Genomic DNA, 15,126 nt, shown 5'->3' with positions numbered 1-15,126 from the left:
AATTTTTCCCACACCAAGACCCAGTGGATTTATCAACACAATCTAATTCTCTTGAACTGTGTCTGTGTGCACAGCTGAGTATTTCAGAATGTTAATGGCGTGAAATGGATTGGATTCGCTGCCCACTTCCTCTGTTGTTTGGGTGTTTCACAGATGATGTTCATGTGGTAGGAATGAAGGCTCGCTGCCCCCACGATACTTCCGAAAATCAAAATGGGGAAATTCTAAGAAATTTGAATCAATAATATGATTTCAGCCAATCACGGGAGACTTGTCTCTATAAAGGGAGTGTTGAGCTCCATCAGGATCACACACACACACGCTGGAAAGAGTTTACCTGCCCGATCTGCACATCAGGTGAGCTGCTTTCTGACTACTGAGAATGATTTTGTGTAATGCAAGCAAAGCAAATGTATGTGAGGACATGTCAGACAGTATTTTATACGCTTCACCTCTTTAATAGGACTCAAGCTAATACTTGAATCATCATTTTTATGCAGTTTTCATATTAATTGAGAGACTAGATTGTATATTCATGAATGTATTTCGGTCTAAAAAACATTTTTGATTATAAATTCAAATGAAATGGCATCTAACATTAGTAAAATGCAGATTCTGTTTGTCATTTATTCATTAATGCTCTTGTAATAGTTTCAGGAAATCGAGAGACAGAGATGGCCAGTTTCTTTATGTTGAGTTTGATTCTTATTTTGTCAGCGATCACAGTTTGTGTAAGTATACTATAAATGCATTTTAAACTAAGAGATCTATAGTATAAACATTATTTAAAGATCTCTCATTTGTAAGTCACTTTAAATAAAATAATCTGATAAATGAATAAAAGTGAACAGTTCATGCAAACAGATTTGACTTTTTTGTCCTACAGAGAGCAGGCAGAGATTATTATAGATATCACCACATCAAACCAGGTACAGAAACTTTACCTTCTAACACACACACACACACTCACACACACACTCACACACACACTCACACACACACACACACACACACACACTCACACAGGTGAACGTTATTGCTCAGATATTATTGCTCCTTTATAGCTCAGGCCATTTATTGGACCTTCTCGGTTGTTGCATTTTAGTTTGAACTTAATCTCAGATGTTTCTCTTAAAGCTGCTCAGGAAATATACAATCTAGATTTGGGTAATTTGATGAGAAACGTTCGAGATCTTCAATAATATTGACAAATCTGAGCTCAGTTTGAAATCTCTTCTGAAGCTCTGATGACAGACACATTTGTCGGATTTTTCTCTGTAAAAATATCTGAGATGTGCGATCTGATTCGTGATTTGATTTTCTCTCCGGTTCCGTTTGGGCTCTGCAGATGTTTTGTGTCTGAACGGAGGAACGTCTGTGTCTTTACCGTCAGGTTTCACATTCTGTCACTGTCCTGATGGTTATAATGGCTCCAGCTGTGAGAAAGGTACGTGTTATTAACGTTAGTTTGTTTACATTTATTATCCGTCGTTTGTATTCATGTTCATTCTGTCGATGTTCACCGTTAGAAGAAATTGTGTCTTGCTATGATGGAAACGGGGAGCTGTACCGGGGCTCAGTGTCTCGGGCGGAAAACGGGCGAGAATGTCTGCCGTGGAATTCAAAACGCTTGCATGCGATCCGAAGAACCGAGGGAGATGTTTACCGGAGACCACACAACAAATGCAGGCAGGTCTAACAGTGAAGACTACAGTTCAAATCACACAGAAAACATCACAACACTAAGAGAATAAAAGACAGCATCATTCATCACTCCTACACAAACACGGTTTGTCTCGATCTACTGTACAACACTTTGAATAGGACAAGAAACATGTTATGGTGCTCTTTATATGATCAAGTCCAGACCTGAACATCCAAACACAGCTGCTGAAATGCTTTTTCAAGAGGTTTCAGTGGCATTCATGCAGATCCTTCATAAAGGACGCATTCATTTTTGATATCGTCTTGGAAACTTCCATAACATATATGATTCAATTCCAACAGAAATCCAGACCACAGCTCTAAACCCTGGTGCTACGTCCAGACACGATTTGGGATTATAAAAAAACACTGTGACATTCTTCGCTGTACAGACTACGGTACTGAATTCTGTCTTTGCAGTTATCTTCTGTAATGTTGTACGATATGACGTATTAAATGTGTTTGTTTATGGACAGGTGCTGATGTCTCTCCCGTCAGTTCAACAGTTTCTTCGTCAGGTGAGAATTTGATTAATTTAACATTAGATTATAACAATATTCCTCTCTTTTATACAAGCACATGCTTTTCAACACTTCTTAACATTCATTGAAATGTTGGGGAGTACTGCTAACTAGAATTAGTGTTATCGTGAAAACAGAAGTAGCCATACTTTAAGTTTTATTAGAATTGTGTAGTTAAGTATAAGATCCTTAAGCAAAGTTCAAGTATATTTCTCAAGCATGCTTGTAATCGGCCCACTTTTTCGTTTATAGAAGTGTGCTTATAGAAGCGTAGTGTATATAAAGTGTAACAGCACTAAATTTTAAGTGCAAAACTAATCTAAAACTTTTTCTGAGGAGTACATCAAGTATATATAAAGAGTTAATATATTTTAAAACAAAAACTATTAAACATTTTATTAATTAAAATCAAATGTTGGCCCGATTAGAGCTGTTCAACGATTAATCACCATTAATTGCGATTAATTTCATTCAGTTCAAAGTTTGTTCATACTAATACATGTCTGTCTACTGTGCATATTTATCTAGTATTTATAAACACATGTACATATATATATGTGTGTGTGTGTATATATATATATAAAATCATAATATATATATACTGTAAATATACATTTTCAAGATGCAATTAATAAACAGCCCTATTTTAGGAAATTATAATATATATTTGAAAAGTTCATATATTTTATGAAAAAAGTGTTAAATAATTAAAACACATCATAAAATTTCAAAAAATTCAAGTAAAACAAACATGAAAACCAAATAAAATCGACTTCAAAGTATTAATAAAACTGAAAACAAAGCTTACTAAATTTTTTTTGTTTTAAGGAAGTATGCCATCAACACACTTAAATGAACGTTCTGTATTTCCTGACGTGTGATTGACAGGTGTCATTTAAATATTGTCAGGTTGGCAGTGCGGCGTGAAGGAGGAGCGCATGATGAAGGTGGTGGGCGGGGCTTTGAGTACAGTACAGCGCCACCCCTGGATGGCTGCGGTGTTTACACAGAGGTCTCAGACTCCAGTGTTCATGTGTGGCGGGAGTCTCATCTCGCCCTGCTGGGTCCTGACGGCCGCACACTGCTTTCCTCGTTGGTCAGTACACAAACACCTGATGGATGGATGTGTGTGCCTGTGTGCCTGTTTACACATTCATCTTCCTGTGTGTGTTTGCAGGTCTACGAACAAGGGTCAACTGTATGTGTTTCTGGGGAAGAACGCAATAAATGAGACGGACCTGCAGAGAGAGCAGAAGTTCAGAGTGTCTGACGTCATCATCCACAAAAACTTTGACAACACGGACGGCAACTTCAAAAATGACATCGGTAAACAAAAGACAAACAGAAGAAAAGGACCAAAAGTGGTTTTAAAGGAAACCACGAAGACTGTTCCATGTGAAGCATACTTTTAAAAATGTTTGTGTGCTTTTAGCGTTGTTGAAGATTCACAGTTCAAATGGTGAATGTGCTCGAGAGTCCAGCTCAGTGAAGACGGTTTGCATCCCTGATCCTGAACTCTCGCTCGATGACGGGACGTCCTGTGATGTCACTGGATACGGCAAAGAGAGAGAAGGTACAGCAGTGTGTGTGTGTGTTGTGTGTCATTTCTGTTTCCACGAGTGAAGAGTTATATAACAATAGTGTATGTGTGTGTGTGGTGCAGGGTCATGGCATTACTCTCGGTATCTCAAGGAAACAAAGGTGGAGGTGTTGTCACATGATTTGTGCTCCAGTAAAACATATTACGGCAACATGATGACAGACAACATGCTGTGTGCCGGGAGTAAAGACTGGAGCACTGACTCCTGTAAGGTGAGAAAAACACAAATGACACACTGCTTTACAAATTGCTTTATTATTTTTTTCATGCATTAGGAAATATAAGCAATAATATAAAACATTCAAACTAAAAAGCTTACCATAGCACGAAATCACGACAATCTTCCCCCAAATAATTGGATGTTTAGTTAAGTATAAATAGTTATATATTCAACCAAATAATCTCATTTCACAGCCTATTGATTTATTTCGCTGTCTCATGAGTGACCAAAAATGAATTATGGCTCATTTCTATCACTAATTTGATACTTTGATCTTTTCAGGGTGACTCCGGTGGGCCGCTGGTGTGTGCGCTCGGGGGTCATGCGTTTCAGTTTGGTGTGGTGAGCTGGGGTGAGGGATGTTCTAGAAAGCACCGTCCTGGCGTTTATACAAAAGTGAGCAACTACTACCACTGGATTCTGGAGAAAACCGGCCTGTCGTCCCTCACAGCGACGTCTGCTCACCTGTGAACTGAAATGACACGTTCTCATTTACACACACACCTCTACCTGAGGCTGGATGTTCTGCTGGGTGTCTGAACGAGAACATAGACACATCCTAAAGTCGAAGACACCTGTTTACTATTCAGAGCGTTGACAATGCATCAACTACTGTACACATACAACTACAGTTATCCAGCACCAAGTGTATAAATAGCTCACTGGAGTTCAAACTCACAGTAACACAAATCAGACAGTCTGAGTCTGAATAATCTAACAATGATTAGGTCATTTAGAGATTATGGCCGATAAACTGCGTTGACAAGTGTGGTTTTTCCACACAGACAGACAAGCCTGTTAATATCTAACATGTATAACTATTTCAGTTTTTTGGGGGCCATTTTAATCAGTATTGTGGTGGTTTCCCGGACAGGGCTTGAGTCTAGTCCCAGACTAACTTAAATGTCAGATGATCAAGAATAATTTAGACTGACATATCAGTGTTATTGTGTTGTCTCAAGATTCAAACCAGTAATGCTTTGTTTGTAAAGCATGTTTTTTAAGTTGACTTCTAAGGCATAGTCCTTAAAAAGCAACGTACCTTAAACTGTATGTTGTTTATTTTACAAAATAATGCTGTGAGAGAGAGAGAGAGAGAGAGAGAGAGAGAGAGAGAGCAGCTGCTGGAAAAGGAACATCCCACAGATCACATGATCATCCGAGAGGTGATGTCATCCCTTCAGCAGTGGTCATTCAGAAAACATTTTAAACAATGATGTCACTCATTCATTTCCGTAATGTTACTGAATCACTTTGAAATCACTAGTGAAAATGTTCACAGATGCTCTTTAGCTTATAGGGCTTCAAGTAAAAAAATTACATACTATTACTGTACGATTCATTGTGATTTCTGTTATCAAATCGTGAATGATTATAAATCCAGAACGGATCTGTTTGTATCATTTGTCTTTTCATATTAATTTTAGGAAGAGCTGAACCCTTCTCTCTGTGGCTGCAGTATCATACTCAACCGGTAGATGTCATTGTGTGTAGAGCACATGAGGACTTGACACACACACACACACACACTAGGTGATGCTGTTTTGAACATGACACACATCATCAGTGATGTTGTTAAGGAAAGTTGTTAAAGCAGTTCCTCTTCTCAGTTCATACTGAACCACATTAAAGAATGTGAAACACAACGTCTAAACATAGAAGTTTGTTTCATAGAAAGAAAAAGAATGAGTTTGCTTCCAAAGTGAGATTCAAACTGCAGTTGTGTTTTGTTTTGATTCAAGCCAATAAATAAACAAATACAGCTTTAACTAACACAAAGAAAACATGAAATTATCATAAAAACATTTGTATTTTATTGATCCTGTTTGTTTGGTGTTACGAGACACATTCAGTGGTGTGTGTTTACTTTCTGAATCAACTTCCTTAATTCTTTCTTTTTGGACTCTTCCATATTAGGTCATGAAGGGTCTCTGCACTGATGTTGGGCACATTCTTGGGCTGCCTGAGGCGTCTGGTGGTCCAAACAGCCAGAGTTACTGTTATTCTTACTAAAACAAGTGAATAAATCAGCTTGTACGGTTTGTTTGATACGGGCTGCGGTCTCTTATTATTCAAAATAATAGGAGCTTTCCTGTAGCTCAGTGGTGAGAGCATTGTTTTAACAATGGGTTAGATCCCAGGAGATTGCAGTCACTATGTCAAATGTAAAGGACGATGCAATGTAAGTCTGCCAAATGCCTTAATGTAAATGTAAAAATAACGTAAAGTCATCCAGAATCTTGAATCCTTCATGTTTTACGAGAACATCCAAGTAACAAAGCTTCTTTTGTTGCTCAGAGCACATTGGACGGACACATTCATCCAAAACTTCCAGTTCATTCAAGTCCATTCATGACCCCGGAGAATCAAAGCGATCTTGTTGTCCACACTTCACCAGTTTAATGGTCTACTTTTTGTTATAAATGCTGTGATTTATACTTGCATGTATAGACTAGCTTTGGCTAGTTTGCTTGTTCAATTAAAGTGAACGTGTGAAATAAATGCTAAAGAATGCAGAGCGGACTATTCCTCTAGTGCACTAGAAACCAAGTTTCCTTTTTAGGGCATGAGAATGCATGACGTCATTTGGGAAGGTCTCGCAAACAGACAAAGTGAGGGGCGGAGCTTGCTTGCACGAGTGACGTAGGCCTGAGCCAATCGCGTTTGCGGGGGCGCCCGTGGCTTTTTTTTGATTGGTGAATGGCGCGCACGTCATCAGAGAGCTTGGGGCTGGTGTTGGGACTTCTGACTCATCGGCGCGAATCGGTTCCTTTGAACGGTTCATTAAATTGAATCGGTTTTAAAACATGAATCGGTCACTTTGCGTCATCACTTACTCTTGAACGAAGAACTCAAACAACAAAAAACATCAACAATTCTAAGAGATTTGACACGAATATAAATTATATACAGACAGTCAATTCAAAATCGTGTTTTTTATCGTGAGCTGTTTTTGTAGTTATTATGGTTTAAATGAAAAGAAACCAACTACAGTTTAGTTGTTAATAATCGGAATGCACAATAAAAAGACATGAAGTTATCTAATATTGGATCCAAACTTTTAATATATTGAAACTAGTCTAGAATGGTCTATGAGGGCTTCTGCAGGTTATGGTGGTTTTATTTAGCAGTTAACCATTAACTAGCACTGGAATTAAGTCCAAAATCATAGTGCACGGATTTGCATTATATTCATGATGTTTTAACTGGTAATAGAAACCATTTTATTTTACATTTGTTTAAATCAACAGCGTCAAATCAGTTGGTTTGATTTGACTCCGACCCATGACTCGACTCACATGAACGATTCATCTGCGAATCGGAGGTTACCACACGAGTGTCTTGCTTCCCACGATAGTTGCTTGAAGTGGGAGTCGGTGTGTTCGCGGAGTTTCGGTTCGGACCGCAGACGAGAGCGCGTTTGGAAACGGGGGACTTTGGATACAGAGACGCGTCTTTCTCTTCAGAGCGACCCATCTGAAGTTATCATCATGCCGGTGTTTCACACCAAAACGATAGAGAGTATTTTGGAGCCCGTGGCTCAGCAGATCTCTCATCTGGTGATCATGCACGAAGAGGGAGAGGTGGACGGTAAAGCCATCCCGGATCTCACCGCGCCCGTGGCCGCCGTGCAGGCGGCTGTCAGCAACCTGGTCCGGGTAAGACCTCTCACACAACAAAGCAGAACAGACACTAAAGTTGTGCACAAGTTAAGCTGTTTAAACGCGGTGGTTTGATACAAAGTATCTCGCGGACATTGTTGAGTGTTACAATGTATACGCCAAAGTTTCCTGGAGGGGCTTTGATCCGCCCTTTCCCTCCTGGAGTTCAGCTCGCCCTGCCCACTTGCCACGCCAGGATTTGAGATCTGACTGAATGATCAAGAGAAATAACTCATTGAGTCTTGATCCACTGGCTGATTTTGTACATAAAGTGTTTACTGTGTTCCTACATCTAGTGTGCAGTGAGGTTAAGGGACTCAAGGGCATAATGGTGATAGTTGACGAATCAAACCTTGTGGGGTCGAACCCTAAACCTTCACACAGAGAGACGATACTGAACAATTACACACTCCATTGTTGTAAAGTTTAAAGATGTTTGATGGCTGCCCACGTGAGCAAAACCTGTTGTAGCTTTTTTATTATAGTAAATTGTAGTACAATTCTTAGATACCGTTGTGAAGTCGAACCGTAAGTCTAATTATTGTCATATGCTACAGTATTTTAATTCAGGCAATGCCAATATTTTATTATTTTATAGCACACAATGTTTAGTCAAGCGCATGTTTTTTTAGGATATTGAGACTTTTAGACTGTGGTTTTATTTCTTCATTTATGAACACAGGGCGAAATGAGCTCTTAAGATGGTCCTCTATAATGGAAAATTGGTTGAAGTGTCTGAGGGTTTCCTTCACGTGGGAACACATTTCCTGAATGCCCCACAAACTACAATAGATCTGATCTCTGTTCAGTCTGTGAAACATGTCTGAACTCCTGCACATGTTAAAACAGAGGACGGAAGTGATCTGTCATGGAGAGATACTGTAGGAGAGCATCTATCAGCCTTCTCACAGCGTCTGTGGTTATTTAAAACAGAAGCAAAACTGCCACGAGCCTGTCAATTCATGACCATCCCTTCTGTTCTGTTGTTATATTTAGCAATGGCCCAAAAATACTTCACACGCTGTGTGTCTCTACTATTAGAGCCAAGTTAGTGTAACAGTTTTTTTTAAATCAATAACGTGTCATCATCACACAGCGAACATACTGTAAAATGTCAGATTAAAACTGGGTTTAGTAGTTGAACGGCGTGGATGGAGATCAGGGTTAAAGTTTGATGGATTCGCATTGAATTTACATTTACATTTAGTCATTTAGCAGACGCTTTTATCCAAAGCAATTTACAGATGAGGAAACATTGGAAGCAATTATAACAACATATATGCAACAAACTAGTTCATTAAAGCCTAGCACAGTATACAAAGCTAAGAATAGTGAGGTAAGTAATGTGTTTTTTATTTTATTTTTATAAAAAAGGGAAAGGGAAGAGAATTAGGAAAAATCAATCAGCGACGTGTTGACGGAAGAGATGAGTTTTTAGGTGTTTTTTAAAGATGGCAACCGAGTCTGCTGATCTTGTAGCAGCTGGTAGATCATTCCACCAATGTGGAACAGATCCAGAGAAGGTACGGGAGAGTGACTTTTTTCCTTGACGATTTAATCTCAGATTGCGGTTTATTTGAGTTTGTGTCTAAAGGTTGCTGTGGCTCCACCCAGAGAAACTGTTTCCTCTGCAAAGCCACTTCAGACGTTGTTATTGTGTCAGAGATCGCTCATCCGTTGTGGTTTCTCATCTTGATCATGCGTTTATCGTAGAATTTCAGAGCGTCTTTTGCTTAGAGAGGCTAAATATTGAGTTCAGCAGAATATTGAAGTCTTCATTCTCTTCTCTATATCTATGAACACTTCAACCGCCGTTTCCTCTTTTGATCTTCTTTATTTGGTCCTAATTCCTCTATAGATTATTTGAAATCGCATTAGCATTAAGGGTGGAACAATGCCTAGCTCATGGTTTAATACGATTGCTTCACGATACTAGTAAAAATGAAGCTGACAGTGTTTTTCTCCAAAAACATCAAAACATTTTAGTAACATTTGTTATTTTGTTAAAGAATTGACAATATTCAAGGTTTAATTCAACCATTTTTATGTAACCTGGAAAACTGAACAGATCTGTCACTGACAAATAAAACACAAATTGTACATAAAAATAGGAAAACGTCGACGATACACACAGTATCTTTATAGCTCTACAAGACATATCTTAATGTTTTTGTATTGCGATGAATGATAGTTAAATAAAGCAGAGGAGTAGTTTCTGTGACTGTGTTTATGATTTATAATATTCTCTCTCGACATGACCGGGACCAGCCCAGAAAGATTTCCTGTTTATGTCGAGATAGCATAATAGTATCAAAAACACAGTTTCTATACTAAATGCTACGAGGAAACTTAAACAAACAGATTTTTGTGTTATTAATGTCTGTTCGACACAGATCACAGAGAGACAGACAAAGTCGAGCTGTTTTACTGCAGAGAGCCAGAAAGATGAAGAACGACATCTGCAAGTCGTCTTTTACCGCTTTTGGGTTCATTTCACAGTTCCTATAAGGCACCATTTTTTTATCGACAAATACCTCGTGAGGTCAAGAGTCTACTTGATGATAATGTAAGAGTTCTTCGAGAGCGACTGATGTGTAACTTGAAGGTGGTGGAAGGGTCACACAGATTTCCACACGGATGAAATATACTCCTTACACAGACACGCCTGTATTAGGCAATGCTTCTACAGAAGCTTGTGAAGTCGTCTTGCTCTTATTTTAGTGGATTTCTTAAGAAAGAGGATTTGACCACGTACCACACCACAGCCTTAAAAGCATTTAACCCTGAGATATTTCCCTTGATTTTCCCCCAAAAGGCATTCGAGGGAAGTTGCTCTTTTCAGAAAAGTCACATCTTTAGCATCTTTACCAAACCTTAGAGTTGACTTACATTAGTTTATGAGACAGAAGATCTTCACCATCATCAATGGCTTCTTGGTTCAGATTTTGTCAGGCTAGATATAATTTTCATTCGAAACATTTGGTTTCTCCGGTATCTAAGAGCATTTTCCCCCTTTCTAAATGTTCTCAGAAATAAGGATGATGAACATGATCTAAGGATGTTTTCTTCCTCACTGTTCTGAGCAGAGGGGTTGGAACGTAAATTCTGTCTTTGTCTTGGGATTATAATGTTTCTGACTGTTGAAGCGAGAGAGCAAGAGAGAGACAGAGAGAGAGAGATGTTCAGTGAGATAAGATGTGTGTCAGCGAGCGGACAGATATACAGTCTGTGTGTATTGAGCAGCTCTCACAGAAGGAAACATTTATCATCAGTGAAAGAAGTTTAATGACACGCTGAGATAATGCGATCCTAAATAACCCTTCAGAGGAAACGGCGGGCCTGGAAACTTCACAAAACAGTGCCGTAAAAGAACCAACTTTGGTTTCACAGAGAGGTTCGTGGTAAAATATTCTTAAAATAACCATTTATTTTCGTACCCTTTTATTGTCTGATGGTCGTTTTTCAACCACAAGGAAACTTTCCGGAGCCAAAGCTTCTGTTGATGTTAAAGGTTCTTTATGTAACCGCACAACCCGAACATTTCAGGAACATTTATTTGAGCAGCATGTCATGTGACTAGGCTTTGTGTTATTGTTTTTAATAGTATTGAAGCAGCGTAGGCAATATTTCATAAAAATAATTTTGAACATCGTAACAGGTGCACGGTACTTGTGACCTCCATCCACTTGTCATATTGGAAATACAAGTCATTCTTTCAATATAGTTTAAAATTTTATTTTTATAGCGTTTTTCACAATGTGCATTGTTTCAAAGCAGCTTTAAAGGGGAAAATAGAAAGCAAAAAAGGTAAAACACAGTACATGGTGTTTATATAACAAGTAAAATTATTCTAGTTAATAATATCTAATAAATGCAGTTTCCCGGTCGTTCATTTAGTTTTCATTAGAGAAAGGATGTCGGTAGTGATGTATGACTGCATGGGCTCAGTCCTCTGAAGTGTAGTTCTATTTCTCATAAACATGTTTCAAGTATTAATCGATCTCATTCCTCGTGTATTCTAAAGACGAGTGTTTCAGAGTGATGCAAAAACAGCCCATGATTTCATTTTTACTCTTAAAATAGAATCATTCATGATGTTATTCAATAAAGTTTAACACAAGAGCTCTCACAGTCCCTACAGCCAGCGTGAGAGGAGCGCTTCAATTCTGAGATGTGTGTGGAGAGCATTGAGAGGAGATACAAAGAAGCGTCTGTTAGTCTGATCTGGCCGGATTGTCAGAGGACTTTAATCACATTTTCACCATCCGATTGTCAGCATTCTGAGCTCTCAAAGAAATCTTTAATCTGCTGCCGTACTGGGCTGTGAGTGAGAGAGCTGTACTACCTAAATAACAACAAACATCTCTGTGGTTCTTCACACCTACATCAACACCAATGACAGCGGACCAGGAATAGTTCATTCTGTCATCATTTACTCGACTCTTGTCATTTCAAACCTGTTTGACTTTCTTTCTTCTGCAGAACACAAAAGAAGATATTTAGAGAAATGTCGGTAACAGGAAAGCATTGGTCCCCAGTGACATTGGTTTTGTGTCCATACAGTAGAAGTCAGTGAGGACCAATGGTTTTTGGTTGCCAACATGTTTGGAAATATCTTTTTTTTGTGTTCTGCTGAAGAAAGAAATTCACACAGGTTTGAAATGACAAGAGGGCGAGTAAATGACGAGAGCATTTTCATTTCGAAGGTGAACTATTTCGTTCAAGGTCTTAAAGGGGTCATGTGACAAGGCCAAAACGAATATTATGGTTTGTTTTAGATGTAATGTAATGTGTTTATACGATGTAAGGTTCAAATACGTTATATTTTCCACATATCTCCTCTTTGCACCGCCTCTCTTTAAAACACACTGCTTTTTAACAAAACTCATGGCTCTGAAAGCGATGTGTGCTATGATTGGTCGGTTAACCCGTGTAGTGATTGGTCGAATACTACAAGCGTGGGACGGAATTGAGACGCCTCTTACCATATTTGGAACATCAGGTTCCTCTTCAATTGTACTGACAGGTACGCCCACCTTACATGCGTAGTCATGCTATGAAGTGACGTAGATTTGTGGGGCTACACGAGGCGTTTCAGGCAGGTCTGGGTGAGCATTTGATTTTAGAAAGAACGCATCTTTTGTTCCGACACTTTTTTACGTGTCTAATTCATGCATGGTCAACTTATAACACCCCAAAGACACAGGAAACACATATTCGCACCATATGACCCCTTTAAAAGAGCAGCCTGCTCAAAACTGCACAATTTGACATATCTTTCATCACATACATTACAATGCAGTGTATTTATATTTTTATCAGGACAAACAATGTTTTTTTTTCTTTCCTTCTTAGTTTTTCTCAGCACCAGTCTTGTGACATTACAAGCTGTTACCTGTCTGAAGAGAGTGTTGAATTCTGGCGGCAGCAGTGGGCTGCTCTCTCTGTCTCTCTCTCTCTCTCTCTCTCTCTCTCTCTCTCTCTCTCTGTCTCTCTGTCTCTCTGTCTCTCTGTCTCTCTCTCTCTCTCTCTCTCTCTCTCTCTCTCTCTCTCTCTCTGTGTGTGTGTGTGTGTGTGTGTCTGTTTAACACACAAATGCTGGAATGTTGTGGTCTGCCCGGCACCCACCGCAGTTTCTATTTTAGCCGGGCAGTTTGTGAGGAAAGACAGAGGCGGTGTGTGTGGAAAACTGTTCTGTCTGTTCTGTCATCAATCTGTCTGCTCTCAAAACCAGAGAATTATGAGTATTAATGTCGGGATCACTCTTAGTTGCTCATGTTGAGAGTTTCAGGTTTGTACTGAAGTCAGCTTTCGTTGGTGTGTTGGAAAGACGTTCATGTGTTGATGTTTGGTTTAATCTTCAGTCTTTGCGTTCATGGTCATGAATTCTCCTGATCGAATTATTCATAATCAACTCACAATGATGAGAATCAAATCCCACCCTCTTTTATGTTCTTAAATGTCCTGTTTTATTTCAAAGTCTGGGAGTAAAATGTTGCGAACGCTGTTTTGAGAGTAATACATGTTTGCATGGAAGGATGAATCATTGTTTTCTGTAAGCAGTTTTGGATAACACAGTTAATGTAGAAGTTCTGAAATAAAGATGGGTTTTGTTACCTCTTACCAAAATAACATCAGAGAGGTAGATTTGAGTTAAACATAGCCTTGATTTCTAAAAGCCTTATTCTCAGACGTGACTTCTTCTGGATGTCGGCAAAGCAGATAATTTTTTGACTCTCTGAGTCTGAAGCGCTTGCCATTTCTTTCATGTCTAAACGAAGCAAATAAACACTGACTGACCACTTTTTATTTTTGTGTGTTTTTATGCAGGTGGGCAAAGAGACGGTACAGACCACAGAGGATGTCATCATGAGGAGAGACATGCCACCCGCCTTCATCAAGTAACTACACACAATCTCTCTCTCTCTGTGTCTCTGGTAAAGGTCAGGGTCGATATGTTAAGTGTGTGTGGTTCTGTATGAATAATGCGTGTGTGTCCAGCTGGCTGTAGCTGTGTGTGTGTGTGTTTATAGCTTTCACACCAGATATGTTCAAAGTGCCTTAAATTTGTTTGGTTTTTCAGCATTTTAATATTTAAAAAAATACAAATGATCTTCTGCCGACTGACTCTGTGTATGTGTATTGTGTGGTGTGTTGTGTTTGTTGTGCGTGTGTTGTTTGCTCAGAGATGGAGCTGTTACGCTCTTCTGCATATGTGTTGAGTAATGAATGATCTACAGACAGTCACCGACTCGTTTCACTACATTTACAAATTTTAAATTTGAGTTGTTATATTAATGATTTTCATGATGAGGATGTTGCAGATGTTCAGGTTTTGAAGAACATGTGTAGCTTCACTTCTCAACAAACATACACACTATTGTTTAAAGTGTTGAGGGAATAACTGAAAGACAAAACAGGAAATAGCTGAGAATCTTCAGCTGTCATACACAATGTCATCTGAAAGTTTGTTGTTGTTCTAATGGCACTTTTGTGCACGTTTACACGCACACAAACACAGTGTCTCATTCTTGTGGTTGTTTTGTACACAAACATGATTCAAAATAATGTGTTACATCACACCAGAATCCTTCAGCTTTTCATATGCAGTCAGAGAAGCAGACGACACCTTCCACAGACATTACACTCCCGTCTCTTCCTGACACACACACACAGGGAATTATTCTGCTGTGCTCACACTTCTGTCAGTGTAAACATATAGATTACTGGACCCTCTGACTCACAAATACACTTGAAATATTCAACAAATGTAGATTGTGTGACGAACTTACTCATCTCTCTCACACACACATAAAACATACTTTCCTGTTCACACACACACAGACAGATGAAATATAAAGTAAAGTATATGCAAGTAAACAAATGGAATATGGAAAATAAAAGATTTCCTGCAGAAAC

The 15,126-nt window shown here is 38.9% G+C and overlaps 2 protein-coding genes across 4 annotated transcripts in view; both read left to right on the top strand.

Annotated features, from left to right (window-relative positions):
• The first annotated feature begins 251 nt into the window (after nt 1–251).
• plaub (plasminogen activator, urokinase b) lies at nt 252–6,560 on the top strand. The gene is made up of 12 exons (XM_079477163.1): nt 252–357; nt 652–731; nt 887–929; nt 1,349–1,447; nt 1,530–1,689; nt 2,008–2,102; nt 2,181–2,222; nt 3,135–3,321; nt 3,403–3,551; nt 3,658–3,798; nt 3,889–4,037; nt 4,328–6,560. Exons 2-12 carry the CDS (start codon nt 675–677, stop codon nt 4,514–4,516), a joined length of 1,311 nt encoding a protein of 436 aa, XP_079333289.1. The 5' UTR covers nt 252–357; nt 652–674; the 3' UTR covers nt 4,517–6,560.
• Nucleotides 6,561–7,407: 847 nt separating this feature from the next.
• The window catches only part of vclb (vinculin b), a 20,874-nt gene continuing 13,155 nt past the window's right edge, over nt 7,408–15,126 (top strand). Inside the window, exons 1-2 of one of the 3 annotated variants that reach the window (XM_079475741.1) lie at nt 7,408–7,704; nt 14,038–14,108. In XM_079475741.1, coding sequence (XP_079331867.1) covers nt 7,537–7,704; nt 14,038–14,108 — 239 coding nt within the window. In that variant the 5' untranslated portion in view covers nt 7,408–7,536. Of the gene's footprint in view, nt 7,705–10,955; nt 11,102–14,037; nt 14,109–15,126 lie in introns of those variants that run through there. The other 2 variants (XM_079475742.1, XM_079475744.1) reach the window with 2 other exon arrangements.

Source organism: Barbatula barbatula (genome assembly GCF_947034865.1).
Source record: "Barbatula barbatula genome assembly, chromosome: 16".
NCBI lineage: Eukaryota > Metazoa > Chordata > Actinopteri > Cypriniformes > Nemacheilidae > Barbatula > Barbatula barbatula.
Note: the sequence above shows the minus strand (reverse complement) of the source record. Positions and strands in the feature narration are given on the sequence as shown.